Source organism: Capricornis sumatraensis, chromosome 16, assembly GCF_032405125.1.
Source record: "Capricornis sumatraensis isolate serow.1 chromosome 16, serow.2, whole genome shotgun sequence".
Classification (NCBI taxonomy): domain Eukaryota; kingdom Metazoa; phylum Chordata; class Mammalia; order Artiodactyla; family Bovidae; genus Capricornis; species Capricornis sumatraensis.
Window position 1 is genome coordinate 25,758,168 of NC_091084.1, and position 16,302 is coordinate 25,774,469.

General features: G+C 42.9%; 1 protein-coding gene across 2 annotated transcripts in view; it reads left to right on the forward strand.

Annotated features, from left to right (window-relative positions):
• The first annotated feature begins 468 nt into the window (after positions 1-468).
• TTC12 (tetratricopeptide repeat domain 12) overlaps positions 469-16,302 on the forward strand; it is a 48,947-nt gene continuing 33,113 nt past the window's right edge. Inside the window, exons 1-5 of one of the 2 annotated variants that reach the window (XM_068988971.1) lie at positions 469-539; positions 9,996-10,159; positions 10,697-10,718; positions 11,353-11,430; positions 12,464-12,585. In XM_068988971.1, coding sequence (XP_068845072.1) covers positions 482-539; positions 9,996-10,159; positions 10,697-10,718; positions 11,353-11,430; positions 12,464-12,585 — 444 coding nt within the window. In that variant the 5' untranslated portion in view covers positions 469-481. Of the gene's footprint in view, positions 544-9,995; positions 10,160-10,696; positions 10,719-11,352; positions 11,431-12,463; positions 12,586-16,302 lie in introns of both variants that reach the window. The other variant, XM_068988972.1, reaches the window with a different exon arrangement.

Genomic DNA, 16,302 nt, shown 5'->3' on the forward strand with positions numbered 1-16,302 from the left:
ATTTCCTTCTCCAGGAGATCTTCCCGACCCAGGGATTGAACCCGGGTCTCCCACATTGTAGGCAGACGCTTTACCATCTGAGCCACCAGGGAAGTCAAGATCAAAGTCAAGGGTTAGTGTCCTCTATCCCTGGTGGCTTGTCAGCTGCTCTGCCTGGTCTCCTGCACACCAGGTCCCTTATCAGCAGTCGACGTGGGCTTTGTAGGGACATTTTGCAGAGCAGTTTCCCCATTGGAGGAGGCTGGCAGCTTTCTGGCAATATCACCACATGTAGTGAGTGTTTCTTGGCCTTAACAGGAGTCAGAATGAAATAGACCACCCAGCTTGTTATTCATGACTTTTGTAAATACAAATCTGTCTTTAAAATAATCACTTGGCTCTTGGTTTTAGCAGGCTAATAAGCCTGACAAATTCTGTTTAGCATTTTATTATTATTAATTTTCATTGTGTATGCTGCTTCCCTCAGGGATTCTGGTTCACAATGGCTGACTATCAAGAGGAAGACTTGCAGAAATTTCTTAAAAATGTGGATGAAATCAGTAAGTACCAGTAAATCATATACAAATTAAATTTTACTTTAGGAAAGTGGAGTGACTAAAGAGAGATGATTACTCTAAGTTAGTTCCTGGGTTGCCTGACAGGTTTATGACTCTTAAGGGAAAAAAAATGTCACTGAGATTAAACAGAAGAGGGTTTTGAGAAACAAGTAATATTGAAGCCTGGGGCTAATATTTTCTGGCTGTTAATTGGTATCAGTGAAGCTGTTAATATTCTGATTGGAATTCAACCGCTCTTCTCCGTATTCTCTCCCCTTCTGTGTAGAAGCAGGTCAGAAGGAGCTTCCATTTCCCCATCACCAATGACCCTAGCTCTTCCATTTGAGGTCACTCAGGAGCCTCATTGATCTGGAATCCGTCTTTTCTGGGGGCAGAGCCATTTCTGGTTTTGAGATGCAGTGCGTGTGTTTGTGTTAAGTCGCTTCAGTCCTGTCCTACTCTGCGACCCTGTGGAGTGTGGCCCACCAGACTCCTCTGTCCATGGGATTCTCCAGGCAAGAACACTGGAGTGGGTTGCCATGCCCTCCTGCAGGGGATCTTCCCGACCCAGGGATCGAAGTCACATCTCTCATGTCTGCTGCATTCATAGGCTGGTTCTTTACCACTGGTGCCACCTGGGAAGCCCTTTGAGCTTCAGAGGCAGTCAAGTGGCCTCCCTCAGTGTCCATCACATTACATGGACAGCTCCTAGTTGCCACACCCCGGCTCTATTCCTCTAGGCAGGAAGACCCTTCCACAGCTCAGACAAGCTCTCAGAGACACGCTGATCACATAGACCATCGTACAGGAGATTCCGGAGTACCCAGTCCCTGTTCAGGCTTCAGCGAGCTTGTGAGGGTCAGTCAGTTCAGTTGCTCAGTCCTGTCCAACTCTGCGACCCCATGGACTGTAGCCCACCAGACTCCTCTGTCCATGGGATTCTCCAGGCAAGAATACTGGAGTGGGTTGCCATGCCCTCCTCTAGGGGATCTTCCCAACCCAAGAACCACTGGTGCCACCTGGGAAGCCCTTTGAGCTGCAGAGGCAAAGTCAAGTGGCCTCCCTCAGTGTCTATGACATTACAGGGGCCACACCCTTGTCTCTTCCTCTAGGCAGGAAGACCCTTCTGCAGCTCAGATAGGTGGGCTCTCAGAGGACACGCTGATCCCACAGACCACATGCAGGAGATTCCGAAGCCCTCAGTCCCTGTTCAGGCTTCAGGGAGCTTGTGAGGGTCAGTCAGTTCAGTCACTCAGTCGTGTCTGACTCTTTGCGACCCCATGGACTGTTTGAGGGTAGAAACAAGAAAACCGACAATAAAGCAAAACTTATCTGATAGAAATATATTGAAGTCGCTTCTCACGGGCCCTATGGGTCCAAAGAATAAAATCGTTTTAAAAATAGTCCAGGCAGCTTCACAGATGATAACATCCTTGGTGTGTTCTCTGCGTTTGTCACGGGCCTCTCCTCTGCCTGTCCCCCGCATGTTGTTCTGGCCTGGCCCACTGCTCACTGCTTTCTCTGCCGGCGGTTTAGCCCAAGCATGCGGTCTTAGCTCCCACCCTTGTTGATGACCCCACATCTCAATTGCCACCAGCTGCGCTTTTGATCTGCAGCCTCTGTGCCAACTGTCACATCCCTGTGTCCCTCAAACACTAGGAACTTCCTGTGTCCAGAGTTCAGCTGATTGTCTCTTTCCTCTCTGTCCCCCCCCCCACCCCAAATAAAACTTGCTTCTTCTACCCTCCCCTGCATTCCAGTCTCACTTGGTGGCACTATCATCCCCTAAATTTACAAGTCATACTGGCCTACCCCTCCTCTCCCAGCCCTGAATGTAATTAGCCCTCAGATTTGCTTGCTTTCTTCAGCTCTGTCCTCTCCCAACTTCCCTTTGTTCTGCTTCTCTAATCCAGACTATTTCAACAACCCCCTGATTGGGTTTCCTGCCTCCAGGCTCACACTCCCCACAGAGTAATGTATCTAAAATGCAAATCTGACCCAGACACTTCTCTGCTTGGATTCTTCCCGCAGTCACAATCAATTTCAAGCTCTCATCAGGACCTAAGTCCTTCCGTGACCCTACCCTTGCCTCTCGCCTCTCCTTACCTCACACTTGAGCAGCAAAGTACTTCTGTTCCCCACACACCCCCCTGAAGCTCCTGCTCTGCCTGTTGGCTTCCTTCCCTCTGCGTCTTCATCTTTCTTTATCCGGCTAACACTCATTCATACCCCAAGTTCATTCCCATATCATTTATATCAATACTGTATGTAGAACTTCCTGTGATGACAGATACGCTCTATAATCTGCCCTGCGCACGATGTAACCAATGGCCGCAGGTGGCCACGAGGGTTTGAAATGTGGCTAGTGCTACTCATCAAGTGAGCTCCCCTATTGCTTCATTTATCTGTAGTTGTTGTTTAGTCACTGTCATGTCCAACTCTTTTGCGACCCCGTGGACTGTAGCCCACCAAGCTCCTCTGTCCACGGGATTCTCCAGGCAGGAATACTGGAGCGGGTTGCCATTTCCTTCTCCAGGGGATTTTTCTAACCCAGGGATTGAACCCATGTCTCCTGTTGGGCAGGCGTATTCCCTACCTCTGAGCCACCAGGAAAGCCCCAGGGGTCAAACCTTCATCTCTTGCCTCTCCTACATGGCCAGTCAGATTTTTTACCACTGTGCCACCTGGGATGCCCTATTTCATTTATACATAATTTAAATGTATATAGTCACATGTGTATAGATTCTATACATTCATTTCTTGGGTGCTCATTATGTATTGAGTGTTGCTAGACCCTGGAAAGAGCAGTAACAGTGAATAAGAGCCATCTTGCTTCCTGATACCTACAATCCAGTGAGAAAAGGCAGGTATTAAACAAGTAATTTCAGCTGTGGTGTATGCTACAAAGAGAGATTTGTAGCATGCTAAGCATGCTAAGGAATCTAACTCAGTTAAGGGAGTTGTACGAATCTATTTGGGCTGCTGTAACAAGATACCACAGACTGGGGGACTTAAGCAACGGAAATTAATTTTTGCCACGGTCTGGAGGTCAGGAGTCCATGATCGAGGTGTTAGGTTTAGTTTCTCCTGAGCCCTCTTTCCCTGGGTTGCAGACAGCCCTTTTCTAACTGTGTCCTCTCCTGGTTCTTTTCTCTGTGTGTGCACATTCCTGGCGTCTCCTCCTCCTCTTGTATGGACACTAATCCAAATGGTTTAAGGCCCCACCTTATGACCTCATTTATCTTTCATGACCTCTTTGAAAGCCTCATCTCCAAATACAGTCACAGTGCAGGAGTTAAGACTTCAGCATAGGAATTGGGGGAGAGGGGCACAATTCAATCGACAAATGGAGGCTTCCCAGAAGAATGAGATTTCAGCACAGATCTGAAGTGTGAGTAGCAGTTGGCCATTGGGGAGAGAGAGGGGAGTACTGTAAATGAGGAGAAAGTAGGTAGGAAAGCTGAAAGTTAAGAGAGAGTGTGACACCCTTGAGAACCTAGAAGATGAAGTGCAGCTGGAGAGAAGAGATCAAGGAGAGAAGGGTCTCATCTGAGTCCAGAGAGGGCAGATCAGGGAAGACCTTGACAGCCATGGTAAGGAATTCGTGTTCATCCTGAGAGCAATGGGAATATTTTAGAGGGTTTACTCGGAGTGGAAACATGGTCAGATCTACATCTTAGGAAAGTCACTCTGGCCATGGTGTAGATGTAGACGAGAGGAGACAAGAATACAGGTGCCGAGAGCCAACTAGGAGGCTGTCACAGTGTTCTAGGGAGAAGAGAATGGGGCTGGAATGGACACAAACAGAGTTTGAAGAGATATTTCAGACCTTATTTGACAAGCTTTAGTGTTGATGGCTAAGAGGGCAGAGAGAGAGAAAAGCTTATGAATGAGTTTGAGAATCTTGATTGAATGACAGGTGGATGGCTGGGCCATCTGCTGAGATAGGGGCATTTGAAAGAACAGTTTTGGGAGAAAGAGGATGGGCAGGTCAAGTTTGATGAGTAAGGCATCCCAGTGAAGATGTTCAGAAGGCAGTTGGCTTTGTGAGTCTGAGCCTAGGAGAGGAGAGTAGCTGAGGAGTTTAGCTTAGGAGGCACTGGGATCTGCATGGCACACAGAGCCTTGGCAAAGAGCAGGAATTCCTGAGAAGCTCGGGCAGAGAGAGGAGGGCTCGGGCAGAGCCTTGTGGATCGCCGTGATTTAGAAGATATGTGGGAGAGGAAAAGCAGGAGCAAGCAAAGGAGACCAAAAGCAATGACTGGAGAGGTGGGCAGAAAATTGGGTGAAGTTCATGTTATGGAAGCAAAGGGGAAAAGATCTTCTCATAGAGAAGGAAGTGGGCAGCATTTGTCAGATGTTTCAGAGAGCTTGATCAAAACAGGCACTAAAGAATGATCACTAAATGTAACAACTTGAAAATCATTTGTACCTTTGGTGGGAAAAACTTTGGAGCAGGAGAAACCAAACTGTAGTGGATAGAAGAGTAAGTGGGATCTCCATTTCCAGTAATATTACTGGTGAGAGACTCTAAAATCCCTCCCACATACTACAATACATCTAGAAAGGCTGGATAAAACATGGTAGACACGAAGCTTTTAATTTGTTAAGCATGTTTGTTAAAATGGAAAGACTTTCCATTATAAGAATAGAAAAGCAAAGCGTAGGATCTAAGCTTGTAGAGGGTAAAAAAGGAATAAAGAAACTCAGTGACTCCAATGAAGATAGGAAAAGAAGGGAAGAAAATGTAAATATAAGACATGAAATATAGTAAAAATTAGTCTAAACATTAAATCAATAATAGTAAAATAAATAGACTAATCTCCAGTTAAAACAGATTGTCAGATTGTATTTTTTTTAAATCAGTTATTGTGCTGTATAAAACAGACACATTAAAATTAAGGACTCAGAAAAGTTGAACCTTCAGTTCAGTGCAGTCGCTCAGTCGTGTCCGACTCTTTGCGACCCCATGAATCCCAGCATGCACTCCTTTTCCTATTTGGAACCAGTCTGTTGTTCCATGTCCAGTTCTAACTGTTGCTTCCTGACCTGCATACAGATTTCTCAAGAGGCAGGTCAGGTGGTCTGGTATTCCCATCTCTTTCAGAATTTTCCACAGTTTATTGTGATCCACACAGTCAAAGGCTTTGGCATAGTCAATAAAGCAGAAATAGATGTTTTCCTGGAACTCTCTTGCTTTTTCCATGATCCAGTGGACGTTGGCAATTTGATCTCTGGTTCCTCTGCCTTTTCTAAAACCAGCTTGAACATCAGGGAGTTCATGATTCACGTATTGCTGAAGCCTGGCTTGGAGAATTTTGAGCATTACTTTACTAGCATGTGAGATGAGTGCAATTGTGCAGTAGTTTGAGCATTCTTTTGCATTGCCTTTCTTTGGAATTGGAATGAAAACTGACCTTTTCCAGTTCTGTTCATCATCATCTCCCGGAGTCCACTCAGACTCACGTCCATCGAGTCCGTGATGCCATCCAGCCGTCTCATCTTCAGTCGTCCCCTTCTCCTCCTGCCCCCAATCCCTCCCAGCATCAGAGTTTTTTCCAATGAGTCAACTCTTCTCATGAGGTGGCCAAAGTACTGGAGTTTCAGCTTTAGCATCATTCCTTCCAAAGAAATCCCAGGGCTGATCTCCTTCAGAATGGACTGGTTGGATCTCCTTGCAGTCCAAGGGACTCCCAAGAGTCTTCTCCAGCACCACAGTTCAAAAGCATCAATTCTTTGGCACTCAGCTTTCTCCACAGTCCAACTCTCACATCCATACATGACCACAGGAAAAACCATAGCCTTGACTAGACGGACCTTAGTCGGCAAAGTAATGTCTCTGCTTTTGAAAATGAAAAAATATTTGTGATGTAAATACTATCCAAAGGAAAGTAGATGTTGAATATTACTATCAGACAAAATCGACTTTAAAGCCTAGACTGTAATTTCAAAGGGAAAATTCATAAGGAAGATAAAAATCTCTAAAATTGCAAACTTTCAAGTCCCTCCAGCTATTTGAAAAGCTGATAATTCCCATCTTATACAAATTTTTACAGAGAAGAGAAAACAGAGGACAGCCCCTGATCATTATATGAAACGAGACACTGAAATAAAAAGTGTATATTACTAGAAGAAAATATAGGGCATTATTATTTATAAATATAGTTAGAATCTTAATTACAATGCTAGGAAACCAAATCCAGTGGTGAATTAAAACATAATTTATCATGATCAAGTTGGTCTGCCTAAAGAACACAAGAATGGTTGAATACTAGAAAATGTATTAACGTCCTTTTAAATTTTAACATTTTAAAAGAGAAAAGCCATAAGATCATTTTAGCTGATACAAAAACTTGAAATAAGAGTTTGTTAGACTTCAAAGCCAACTTATGATAAAAATTCCTGTCGACCGAGACTAGAAGGCAACCTGGAAGAATACTGACTGCAGCCTCATTGCAAACCCTCATGAGCTTGCGTGAAGCCACTTCAGTCGTGTCCAACTCTGCAACCCTGTGGATCATAGCCCACCAGGCTCCTCTGGCCATGATATTCTCCAGGTGGGAATACTGGAGTGGATTGCCATGCCCTCCTCCAGGCATCTTCCCAGCCCAGGGATCAAACTCACGTCTCCTCCATTAGGAGGCAGGTTCTTTACCACTAGTGCTTCCTGGAAAGCCCTGCAAACCCTCATGCAGACATTCATACTTATAGTGAACTAAGGATTCTCTGAAAAGTCCAGAACAAGACTCAGATACTACCATTGCTTTTATTTAGCACTTTACTGGTTGTTGTGGAAATAAGGAAAATGGATAAAAAGTAGAGAAGTTTGAAAGGCTAAAACTCTTGTTATCTTTGGGTAATGTGAGAATCTACAGAGAAAAATTCAAGAATATCTGTAAATAAATTATTAAAGAAGGAAATTGAGGAAGGTTTTTAGATATAAGTTTAGTGTATAAAGTTCAGTTGCATTCTTATATACTTGCTATACACCCACAACACTTCATCAACAATACCAAAACAAAGCCATCAAAATATATGCAGTGTTTTTTTTATGGAGAAAACTATAAATATAAAGATAATTATAATATATATATGTTTCTAAATATATATAAAGAAATTTCTTATGGAGAAAATTATAAAATTTAATTGAAATTAAAGTTTTCTGTATGGATGTAAACAAATGATGAATAGATAAATAAGTAAATATGTAAGGTAAATCTCCATAGAGACTCATGGATATTTAATACAATACTATCATGTTTGTTTTCTTGCTCAAATTGTTTCAGTTTTGACCCCTGGGAGCTCTTTTGATTAAATTTTATAATTTTCTCCATAAAGGTCTTGCATACATTTTGATGGATTTATTTTGGTATTATAAATAAAATATTCTCCCCTCTAGGAGGTAGGGGGGCTTCTCTGGTGGCTCAGGTGGTAAAGAATGTGCCTACAGTGCAGGAGACCCGGATTTGATCCCTGGGTCGGGAGGATCCCCTGGTGAAGGGAATGGCTACCCACTGCAGTGTTCTTGCCTGGTGAGTCCCATGGACAGGCGCCTGGTGGGCTGCGGTCCGTGGGGTCACAGAGTCGGACACAACTGACAGCTGCTACTACTAGTGCCACCTGGGATAGATCAGATTCCCCAGAATGTTTCGTTTACAAGCCACCAAGCTGATTCCAGAGTTCACATGAAAGAGTAAAGGGCCACGAATAATGCAGAAAATTTTGCAGGAAAACAAGAAGGTGGGGTCCCCCTACTAGATGCTCAAGTTTTGTTATAAAGCTGTAGTAATTATGCATGGCAGTTTGCGTGCTGAAAAAAACAGGCCATCCAGTAGAACAGAATGAAGAGCCCCGGAGCAGATTCACACATGTGACATAAAACAGGGATGACACAGTGTATCGGTGAGAAAGCAGGGACTCTTCAACAAATGGTGCTCCTGCCCTACACAAAGTCAGCTCCAGGGGACTTCCCCGGTGGTCCAGTGGTTAAAGACTCCATGCTCCCACTGCAGGGGCACAGCCTTGATCCCTGCTTGGGCAACTAAGAGCCCTGCATGTCCGCACAGCCAAAAAAAAAAAAAAGAGCAAGTCGGCTCCAGGTGGATTAAATACCTTAATGAGAAAAACAAAATGTTAAAACTTTTAGAAGACACACAAGAGTGTATTTGTAAACTTAATATACACAAAGGCATAAGTCATAAGGGGAAATATTGGTACATTTAACACATAGAAAATCTCTTCAATGGAAGGTTCCATAAAAACAAATTAAAAACACACCATACCCAAGTAGACAAATGTTCACAAATATGCATAACAGTCCAGAATATATAAAATAATCATAATAAGAAAAAGACAACCCAGTGGAAAATAGGAGCAGGCAATTCACAGAAAAGGAAATCCAGATGGCCTACAAAACCAATAAAAAGATGCTGGATCCCAGTCACATTCACGAAAAGGCAAATGACAACATTAAGGAGATAAACGCGTTATAGTGAAAGCAACATAGAAGTGTAACAACAAGTGAGAACAAGGATGTGGAGGCACAGGAACTCTCGTACACAGCTTGTAGGAATAAAAATTGATATAGCCATAGCCTAAAGAATATGTCACATACGTGCATGGGGAAATATATACATGTATTCAATTCAGCATTTATTTGCTGTAGAAAAAAAATTTAAAACACCTGGAGGTCCATCAATAAGAATGAATCACCTACGTAAAATAAGTAAAATGAATCAACTGCAACTATTTGTTTCAAGAACATATCTTTAAAGCATACTAAGAGAAAAAAGCTAAGTTGCAAAGGAATGCACATTTTATTTAAAAAAAAAAAGACACATTTATTTAAGATGTTTAAATACATGCATTTACACAAACTCTGTGAAGTAAAGTGAAGTGAAGTCACTGAGTCATGCCCGACTCTTTGTGACCCCATGGACAGTAGCCTGCACCAAGCTCCTCCATCCATGGGATTTTCTAGGCAAGAGTACTGGAGTGGGTTGCCGTTTCCTTCTCCAGGGAATCTTCCCAACCCAGGGATCAAACCCAGGTCTCCCACATTGTAGACAGACGCTTTACCGTCTGAGCCACCAGGGAAGTCCACAGTAGGTGGGTAAGTTTTGGGAGTCTAATAAACAGCATAGTGATTATAGTTAACAATACTGTTCACTTTAAAGTTGCTGAAAGGGGATCTTAAATGTTCTCACCACTCACACAAAAAAAATTGAAATATGAATATGTTGACTCATCTTGATGTGAGAATCATTTCTCACTGTATACCTGTATCAGATGACCATGTGGTACACCTCACTTACACATTGTCGTGGGTCAATTGTATCTCAAAAACCTGGAAAAAATAAAAGTCCTTCCCCATGAAATTTACTGCACCATCATTGGTATCGAATAGGGTCTTTCTTTTTGAAGACCTTACTTGAATGATTCACCTGATTTCTCCCCTAGCCAGTTTAATTCAGGAGATGAATTCTGATGATCCAGTCGTACGAGAGAAAGCGGTCCTTGAGACGGAAAAGAGACTACAGTTCACAGAGGGGGACCAAGTGGAGGACGAGTGCCGGACCACCGTGAACAAGACCATGATCAGTCCCCTACAAGCTCCCATGAAGGTGCCCTTTCCTTATCGTGGAGTTATCTATGTAGACCCAGCAAGGAAGTCTGCATGAAACAGGGGAAGGAGTGGTTTAATCTCAACTGCCTGGTGAGGCTGAAACAGACTTGTTCTTTAGAATCACTACATTTTTCACAAGGAAGTATAAACTCTGATATATTTTTCTTGGTCTTTCTGAGTCATCCTTAAACAATCCTTTTGGTTAGTTTTAATGAAAATTTGGCCTCTCCACCCAGAGAGTAGGACCATTTTTAAGCTGTTAATGTAACAGCTTACTAAGTCATAGTTCCAATTCATACAGCCACAGCTAGAGTCCCTGGTTCTTCAGACTAGCCCCATAACAACTATGCCCATACTCAGATCTCTTGATTTAAAGCAAGCCCCCTGAATTTGGAGCCTTCTAGTATTATGGTTAAAGGAAAGGACACTACTCCCCCCTTGAAATTTATCTGCCTTCTTGGTTTGTATATGTATAAATAAGAGAGTAGTTTTTGAAATTTGTTTCTTTGTTTTTATGATAACGTCTGCCGTGCAGGATGCAGATGAAATAAACACAGGTAAGGACAGCGTCTCTGCTCCCAATGTGTGTTATTCATTTAAAGTCAATGTTTATTGTGGCTTCTAAACCCTTACATTATAGCCCCTGGGCTTACAAACAACCATAAACAAAAACCTACTGATCACCCAATTCTGTTACTAGTGGTCAGAGAGGATGGTGCTCAGAGGATTTTTCCTGTGTTCTCCTGGCCAATCTTTTGTACACTGAATTCAGTTATTCTGCTTCATCCAGTTTACTCTTAGCTACTCAGAAGGATCCAGAGAGCTTCTCAGTTGCTCAGCTCAGCAGCTCATTATGCTAAGTGGAACCAAAAGAGTCCGTCTTCAAAGAAAAACTCTTTTAAAAGGCATAATTCAAATTTGAAGCACAGACATAGTCATCATGTATAATAATACATCACACAGATTCCCATTTAATGTCAAATTAAGAAAATGTCATTTCAGTTGTCTCCGAAATCTGTGTGTGTGTGTGTGTGCATGTGCGCGCGTGTGTGTGTGCATGTGCCTACATGTGTATGCATGAAACGTGTGGCTCTAAAACTCTAAAGTGGCTTTTTTCTGAATTTGAGCTAAAGAACTGATTATAGTATTTGGATTTTTCTTTTTTAATATTTGAAATCACTCTGTTGTCAGAAGCCTTCTTGGCATCTCTGGAGAAGGATGCTAAAGAACGTGCCAAAAGAAGAAGGGAAAACAAAGTCTTAGCAGATGGTAATTGTCAGTCTTTTCACTTTTTAATGGCAGGGATGATTTGTGCTGGAGAAAGCAGGGGAGTTTATGCTGCTGTCTGGGGACATCAAGATTCCCAGTCAGTGGGTTCAGAATGCGCCTGAGGCAGTGGGACCTGGCCAGGCAGAAAGCTGTTTCCTGTTTCTACTGCAACAGGCGGAGAGGCGGACACAGCCCTGAGATAGCCTCCACAGTCAGACCTGTTTCTAAAGCATATCGCTGAATGTAGCAGCACTAAAGGATGCTTGGAAAGTAGGGAGGGGTGGGAGTGAGGTACCAGTCCCTAGCCTGAGGCACAGATGCAGATGTGAAAAAGAAAAATGAAACAAGCAAACCGAGCTGGGAGAAAGTGAAAGTCGCTCAGTCGTGTCCGACTCTGCGACCCCATGGACTATGTCGTCCATGGAATTCTCCAGGCCAGATATACTAAAGTGGGTGGCCTTTCCCTTCTCCAGGGGATCTTCCCAACCCAGAGATCAAACCCAGGTCTCCTGCATTGCAGGTGGATTCTTTACCAACTGAGCTATGAGGGAAGCCCCAAGCTGGGAGAAAGGAGAGAGGAAATAAAGGAAAAGGAAGAGCTGGGGTTGTGTGTGTGTGGTCGTGGGAGGGGGGGGATACATATTACAGAAGAATACTTTCAGCATTTATACCACTCAGTGCTATGTGCGCTGCAGATCCGAAAGATTCCATATTTGCTAGAAAATTAGTCGTTTGAATCTTTTTATTAGACGCTGAATGTGTAGATTTCACTTTTTGTGGCAAGCTTGGGATATTCCGAGCCTTGAGGCGGAAACATTTACTTTTTCTGAGAAGCTGCGTAGAAGACTTGGGGTGGATTTATATAAAAGAAATCGACCCAGAATGATCTGCAGAGAGAAGGAAGCGACAGGCCCCCTTTGGATGGATGGACATTCTAACCTTCAAAGTAGAGTTGGAAAATCAGGGAAGTGAAGCTTGAAAGAATTTTCCAGGGTATGGGGAGAGCTCACCTGTACGACTTCTATTCTCACAGCCCTAAAGGAAAAGGGGAATGAAGCATTTGTCAGAGGTGATTATGAAACGGCCATCCTGTGCTACAGTGAGGGTCTGGAGAAGCTGAAGGACATGAAAGTGCTGTACACCAACCGAGCTCAGGTCAGTGAGGCAAGGTTGTGTCCACGGGATTTCCCCAGGGAACAGTAACCATTAACCTTGTGAAAGCAGAGAAAGGTGAGACTAGGTGGTACCAGTGCTGTGGTGGTAAATGGCACCGGCTCTGGTTGGGTGGGGGTGGAGGCTGATTGCATGGAGCATTTGCCAGTTTCCATGATGTAAATACTCTCACTATGGTCCAGTTTCAAGCTACCAACTTGGACTCATTAAAGGAGAACTTGGGAATAGCTACACATAATCAGCTCTCTCCATAGTAAAAGTCACCCATCTCATCACTGATGGTCCCCAGGCACTTTACCCCATGTATGTACAGCTGAGACAGCCAGTGGAATGAGATAGCCTGTGAGACCTTGGAATTCTGCCACCCCTGACTTAGTTCATTCTCTTTTTTGATGCCAGTTTAAGGCTCCTAAGAGTTACTCTCTTGTTAATTTCTTACTCATTGTATGAATCCCTCCTTGATTAAGATTCTGTGATTGGGTATACTAGAGCTGATGGTCCTGAGCCCATTTCTCAGAAAATTTGAGTTTGTAAAACCCCTGATGCTGCTGCTGCTAAGTCGCTTCAGTTGTGTCCGACTCTGTGCGACCCCATAGACAGCAGCCCACCAGGCTCCGCTGTCCCTGGGATTCTCCAGGCAAGAACACTGGAGTGGGTTGCCATTTCCTTCTCCAATGCATGAAAGTGAAAAGTGAAAGTGAAGTCACTGAGTCGAGTCCAACTCTCAGCGACCCCATGGACTGCGGCCCACCAGGCTCCTCCGTCCATGGGATTTTCCAGGCAAGAGTACTGGAGTGGGATGCCATTGCCTTCTCCGATACTTCCATTTAATATCACAGATGAGCTCAAATTTCTGGAACACCAGATAAAAATCATTACCTTGATGTTTATCATCTACTTAATGAAGGGATGAGATGAATAGTTTTCAGTTGAAACAGAAATGTCACCTGTGACCTTATCTTTGAAAAGCACTTGAGTTTGTCTATGGGAGAGCTGTCTCCTGCCCAGGCCTGAAAAATTGGCAGATTCGTGGACATGATTATCTGATGATCAGAGTATGTCAGCAGGACCTGGGTGAGATGAACTTGATGCCATGTCATTGACAAGGAGAGGATCCTCGTCAGCTCCAATTTTGTAACTCAGGATTAAGAATATCCCACTGTGGTATGTTGAGGAAGAGTGCAAGAAACAGGACGTCAGCCATCCAAAAAGTCTGGACAGTGACAATGATTTAATGATAAATAAAATCCAAGCACAACATAAACTCATTAGTTCACCAGTTTGGATAAATCAGTCTCAAGTTGAAGTGTCATTTACCTATCCCCATTTGTGGAGAAAAAAATTATTATAAGGAAGAGAATCGGTAAATAAAATGGCCAGAGGTTGATTTTTGCCATGTCCATTTTATCGCCCTCACAAGAGTATACACTTTTTGAGGGTAAAAACTGCCATATACTTTTCCCCCTAATGCTGTGCTTATAACCGATGTTCAATAAATCCTTATTAAGTTATATAACACTTGGTGGAGGCACAGCAAGTCCATTTGAGGGAGTGAGGTTTCTGTTGACACGTCAAAAGAAACAGCTAAATGCAAACAATTAATATGATAATTATAGTTCTTTTCTATTTATCACAAATTTGGTCTCCAAACCATTTACCTACTGATGCTTATTCAGTCTTGTTACTCTGAAGTTACTTGAAAGCTGTAAAATTGAATTGCCTTTAGAATGTTATATAATGCAGACTTACATGTAATTCAGATGGTCTATACCCTGATTAATCTAAATTAGTTACATTTGTACTGTACTCAAGTTTAAGCAGTACTTTGATTAGTTCTGGAGAACCACATTAAGAATGACTGTGGACAAAAATAGGTAAATGCAATGAAAAGCTTTAGGGAGGCAAGTCCTTCCTCTTTTCCCAAAGAGAAAGCTTATTCAGAGACAAATAAATGCAAAATGTGCTGCCTGGTGTTAGCAACCATTTGAACCACTGACTATTTTTAAAATGCCTCCCTGTATGCATGCGGTGTTAGAAAACACTTAATAAGGACCCTGTGAATTGAGTGTCGCTGCTTGCTAGGGAGAAAACCTACCCTTTCATCGCTTTGTTTTTCTCCCGGAGTTAATGTTATGATCAATAGATTGCTGGTGTAATTTAGATAAATCAGGAGTTTAATTGCCATTTGGAAAAGTCATTCTTTTCAAAATGTGGAAAAACAAAAGCAAACAGGAAATTTAGAGGGTATTGAGTCCAAGCTTTAAAAAAGAAAGAGAAGGAAAAGTGAAAGGCTGTGTAGAGAAGTTGTTGAAGCCATACAGAGTCTGCATCCTGAATGACAATGCCGTGAAGTCATGACTTAAGTTGTCTAGAAGGATGCTAGCTTCTTCCTCACATCCCCTGACTTCCAAATGAAACCCCAAAGCCAGAGGAAAGGACGGTGCTTTATATAGAACAGAAAGCTCAAAGAGTCATCATCTTCAATTAGTACCGAATCCCTGTTAATGAAAGCACTGCCTAGCAGCTTCCTTTGTATTGGTACAAAGAGCTGCCCAGCAGAAATTCCATTAACCTGCTGTTGCCTGCACCCCCCTCACTTTGGTTGACTGCTTAGATTTCTTGTGACTTATAACACTAACTCATAATTAGCTTGTCCATGTAGACATCTCATCCGATGTATTGTTCAGAATGTCACGGTTCCCTGGTACAGTTTTGGTCATGGGCAAACCTCCATGGAGTATTGGATCTGTTGTTGGTGACTAATGGGATCCTAGGGCCTGGTTTTCCTTTCTTCCAACAGGGTGATCACTGCTGCTTCTTAGGGAACTTTCTGAAAGAAGAGCACTTTAAGTCTACTTTGTGCATCTTGACAAGAATTAATAAGCATCTTTCATATCCAGTAATTAATACAGAGGGTTTAATAGCCTTGGTGCAGACTTTCATTTGCTTATATGCCACAGTTCTTGGAAACTGTAAATGATCTAAATTCTTAAGTTTGTTCAGTTTGAGTGAATCACAGAATTCTGAGTTAATGCCTGATTTTCAAGATTTTCCCCAATTGTAGGGGATCCCAGAAGAGAGCTGCAAGGCATTTGAAACCAAGGGCTCCTACATGAGCTCATTTCCTGTATAAACTCCTCCTTCTTGCTGCCCTCAGGAGGAAAGAAGCAAAGCTTTATCTCGATCATATTTTGGTAACAGCTTTATTGAGGTACAGTTGCTATAACCAATAATTCCCCTATTGAAAATGTACAACTCAGTGGTTTCTATCCACAGGGTTGTGCAACCCTCACCACAACTGATTTTAAAAAACATTTTCATCATCCCTCGAAGAACCCCATACCCTTTAAGCTCCTCAATCCTTTTGTCCTCCCCCACACCAGCCCTAGGTCACCGCTAATCTACGTTCTGTCTCTATACACCTCTACGCACCTGACTGCTCTGGGCTTTTCATGTCAATGACATCATACAGTATTTGTCCTTATGTGTCTGGCTTCTTCTGTTCCACAGTGTTTTCAGGGGGCATCCATGTTGGAGTATGCATCAGTACTCCATTCCTGTTTATTGCCAAATAATATTTTATTGTGTGAATCTACTGCATTTTATTTACCCATTCATAAGTTGACGGACATTTGAGTTATTTCTGCTTTCTGGCTATTATAAGTAATGCTGCTCTGAACATTGGCATGCAACTTTTTG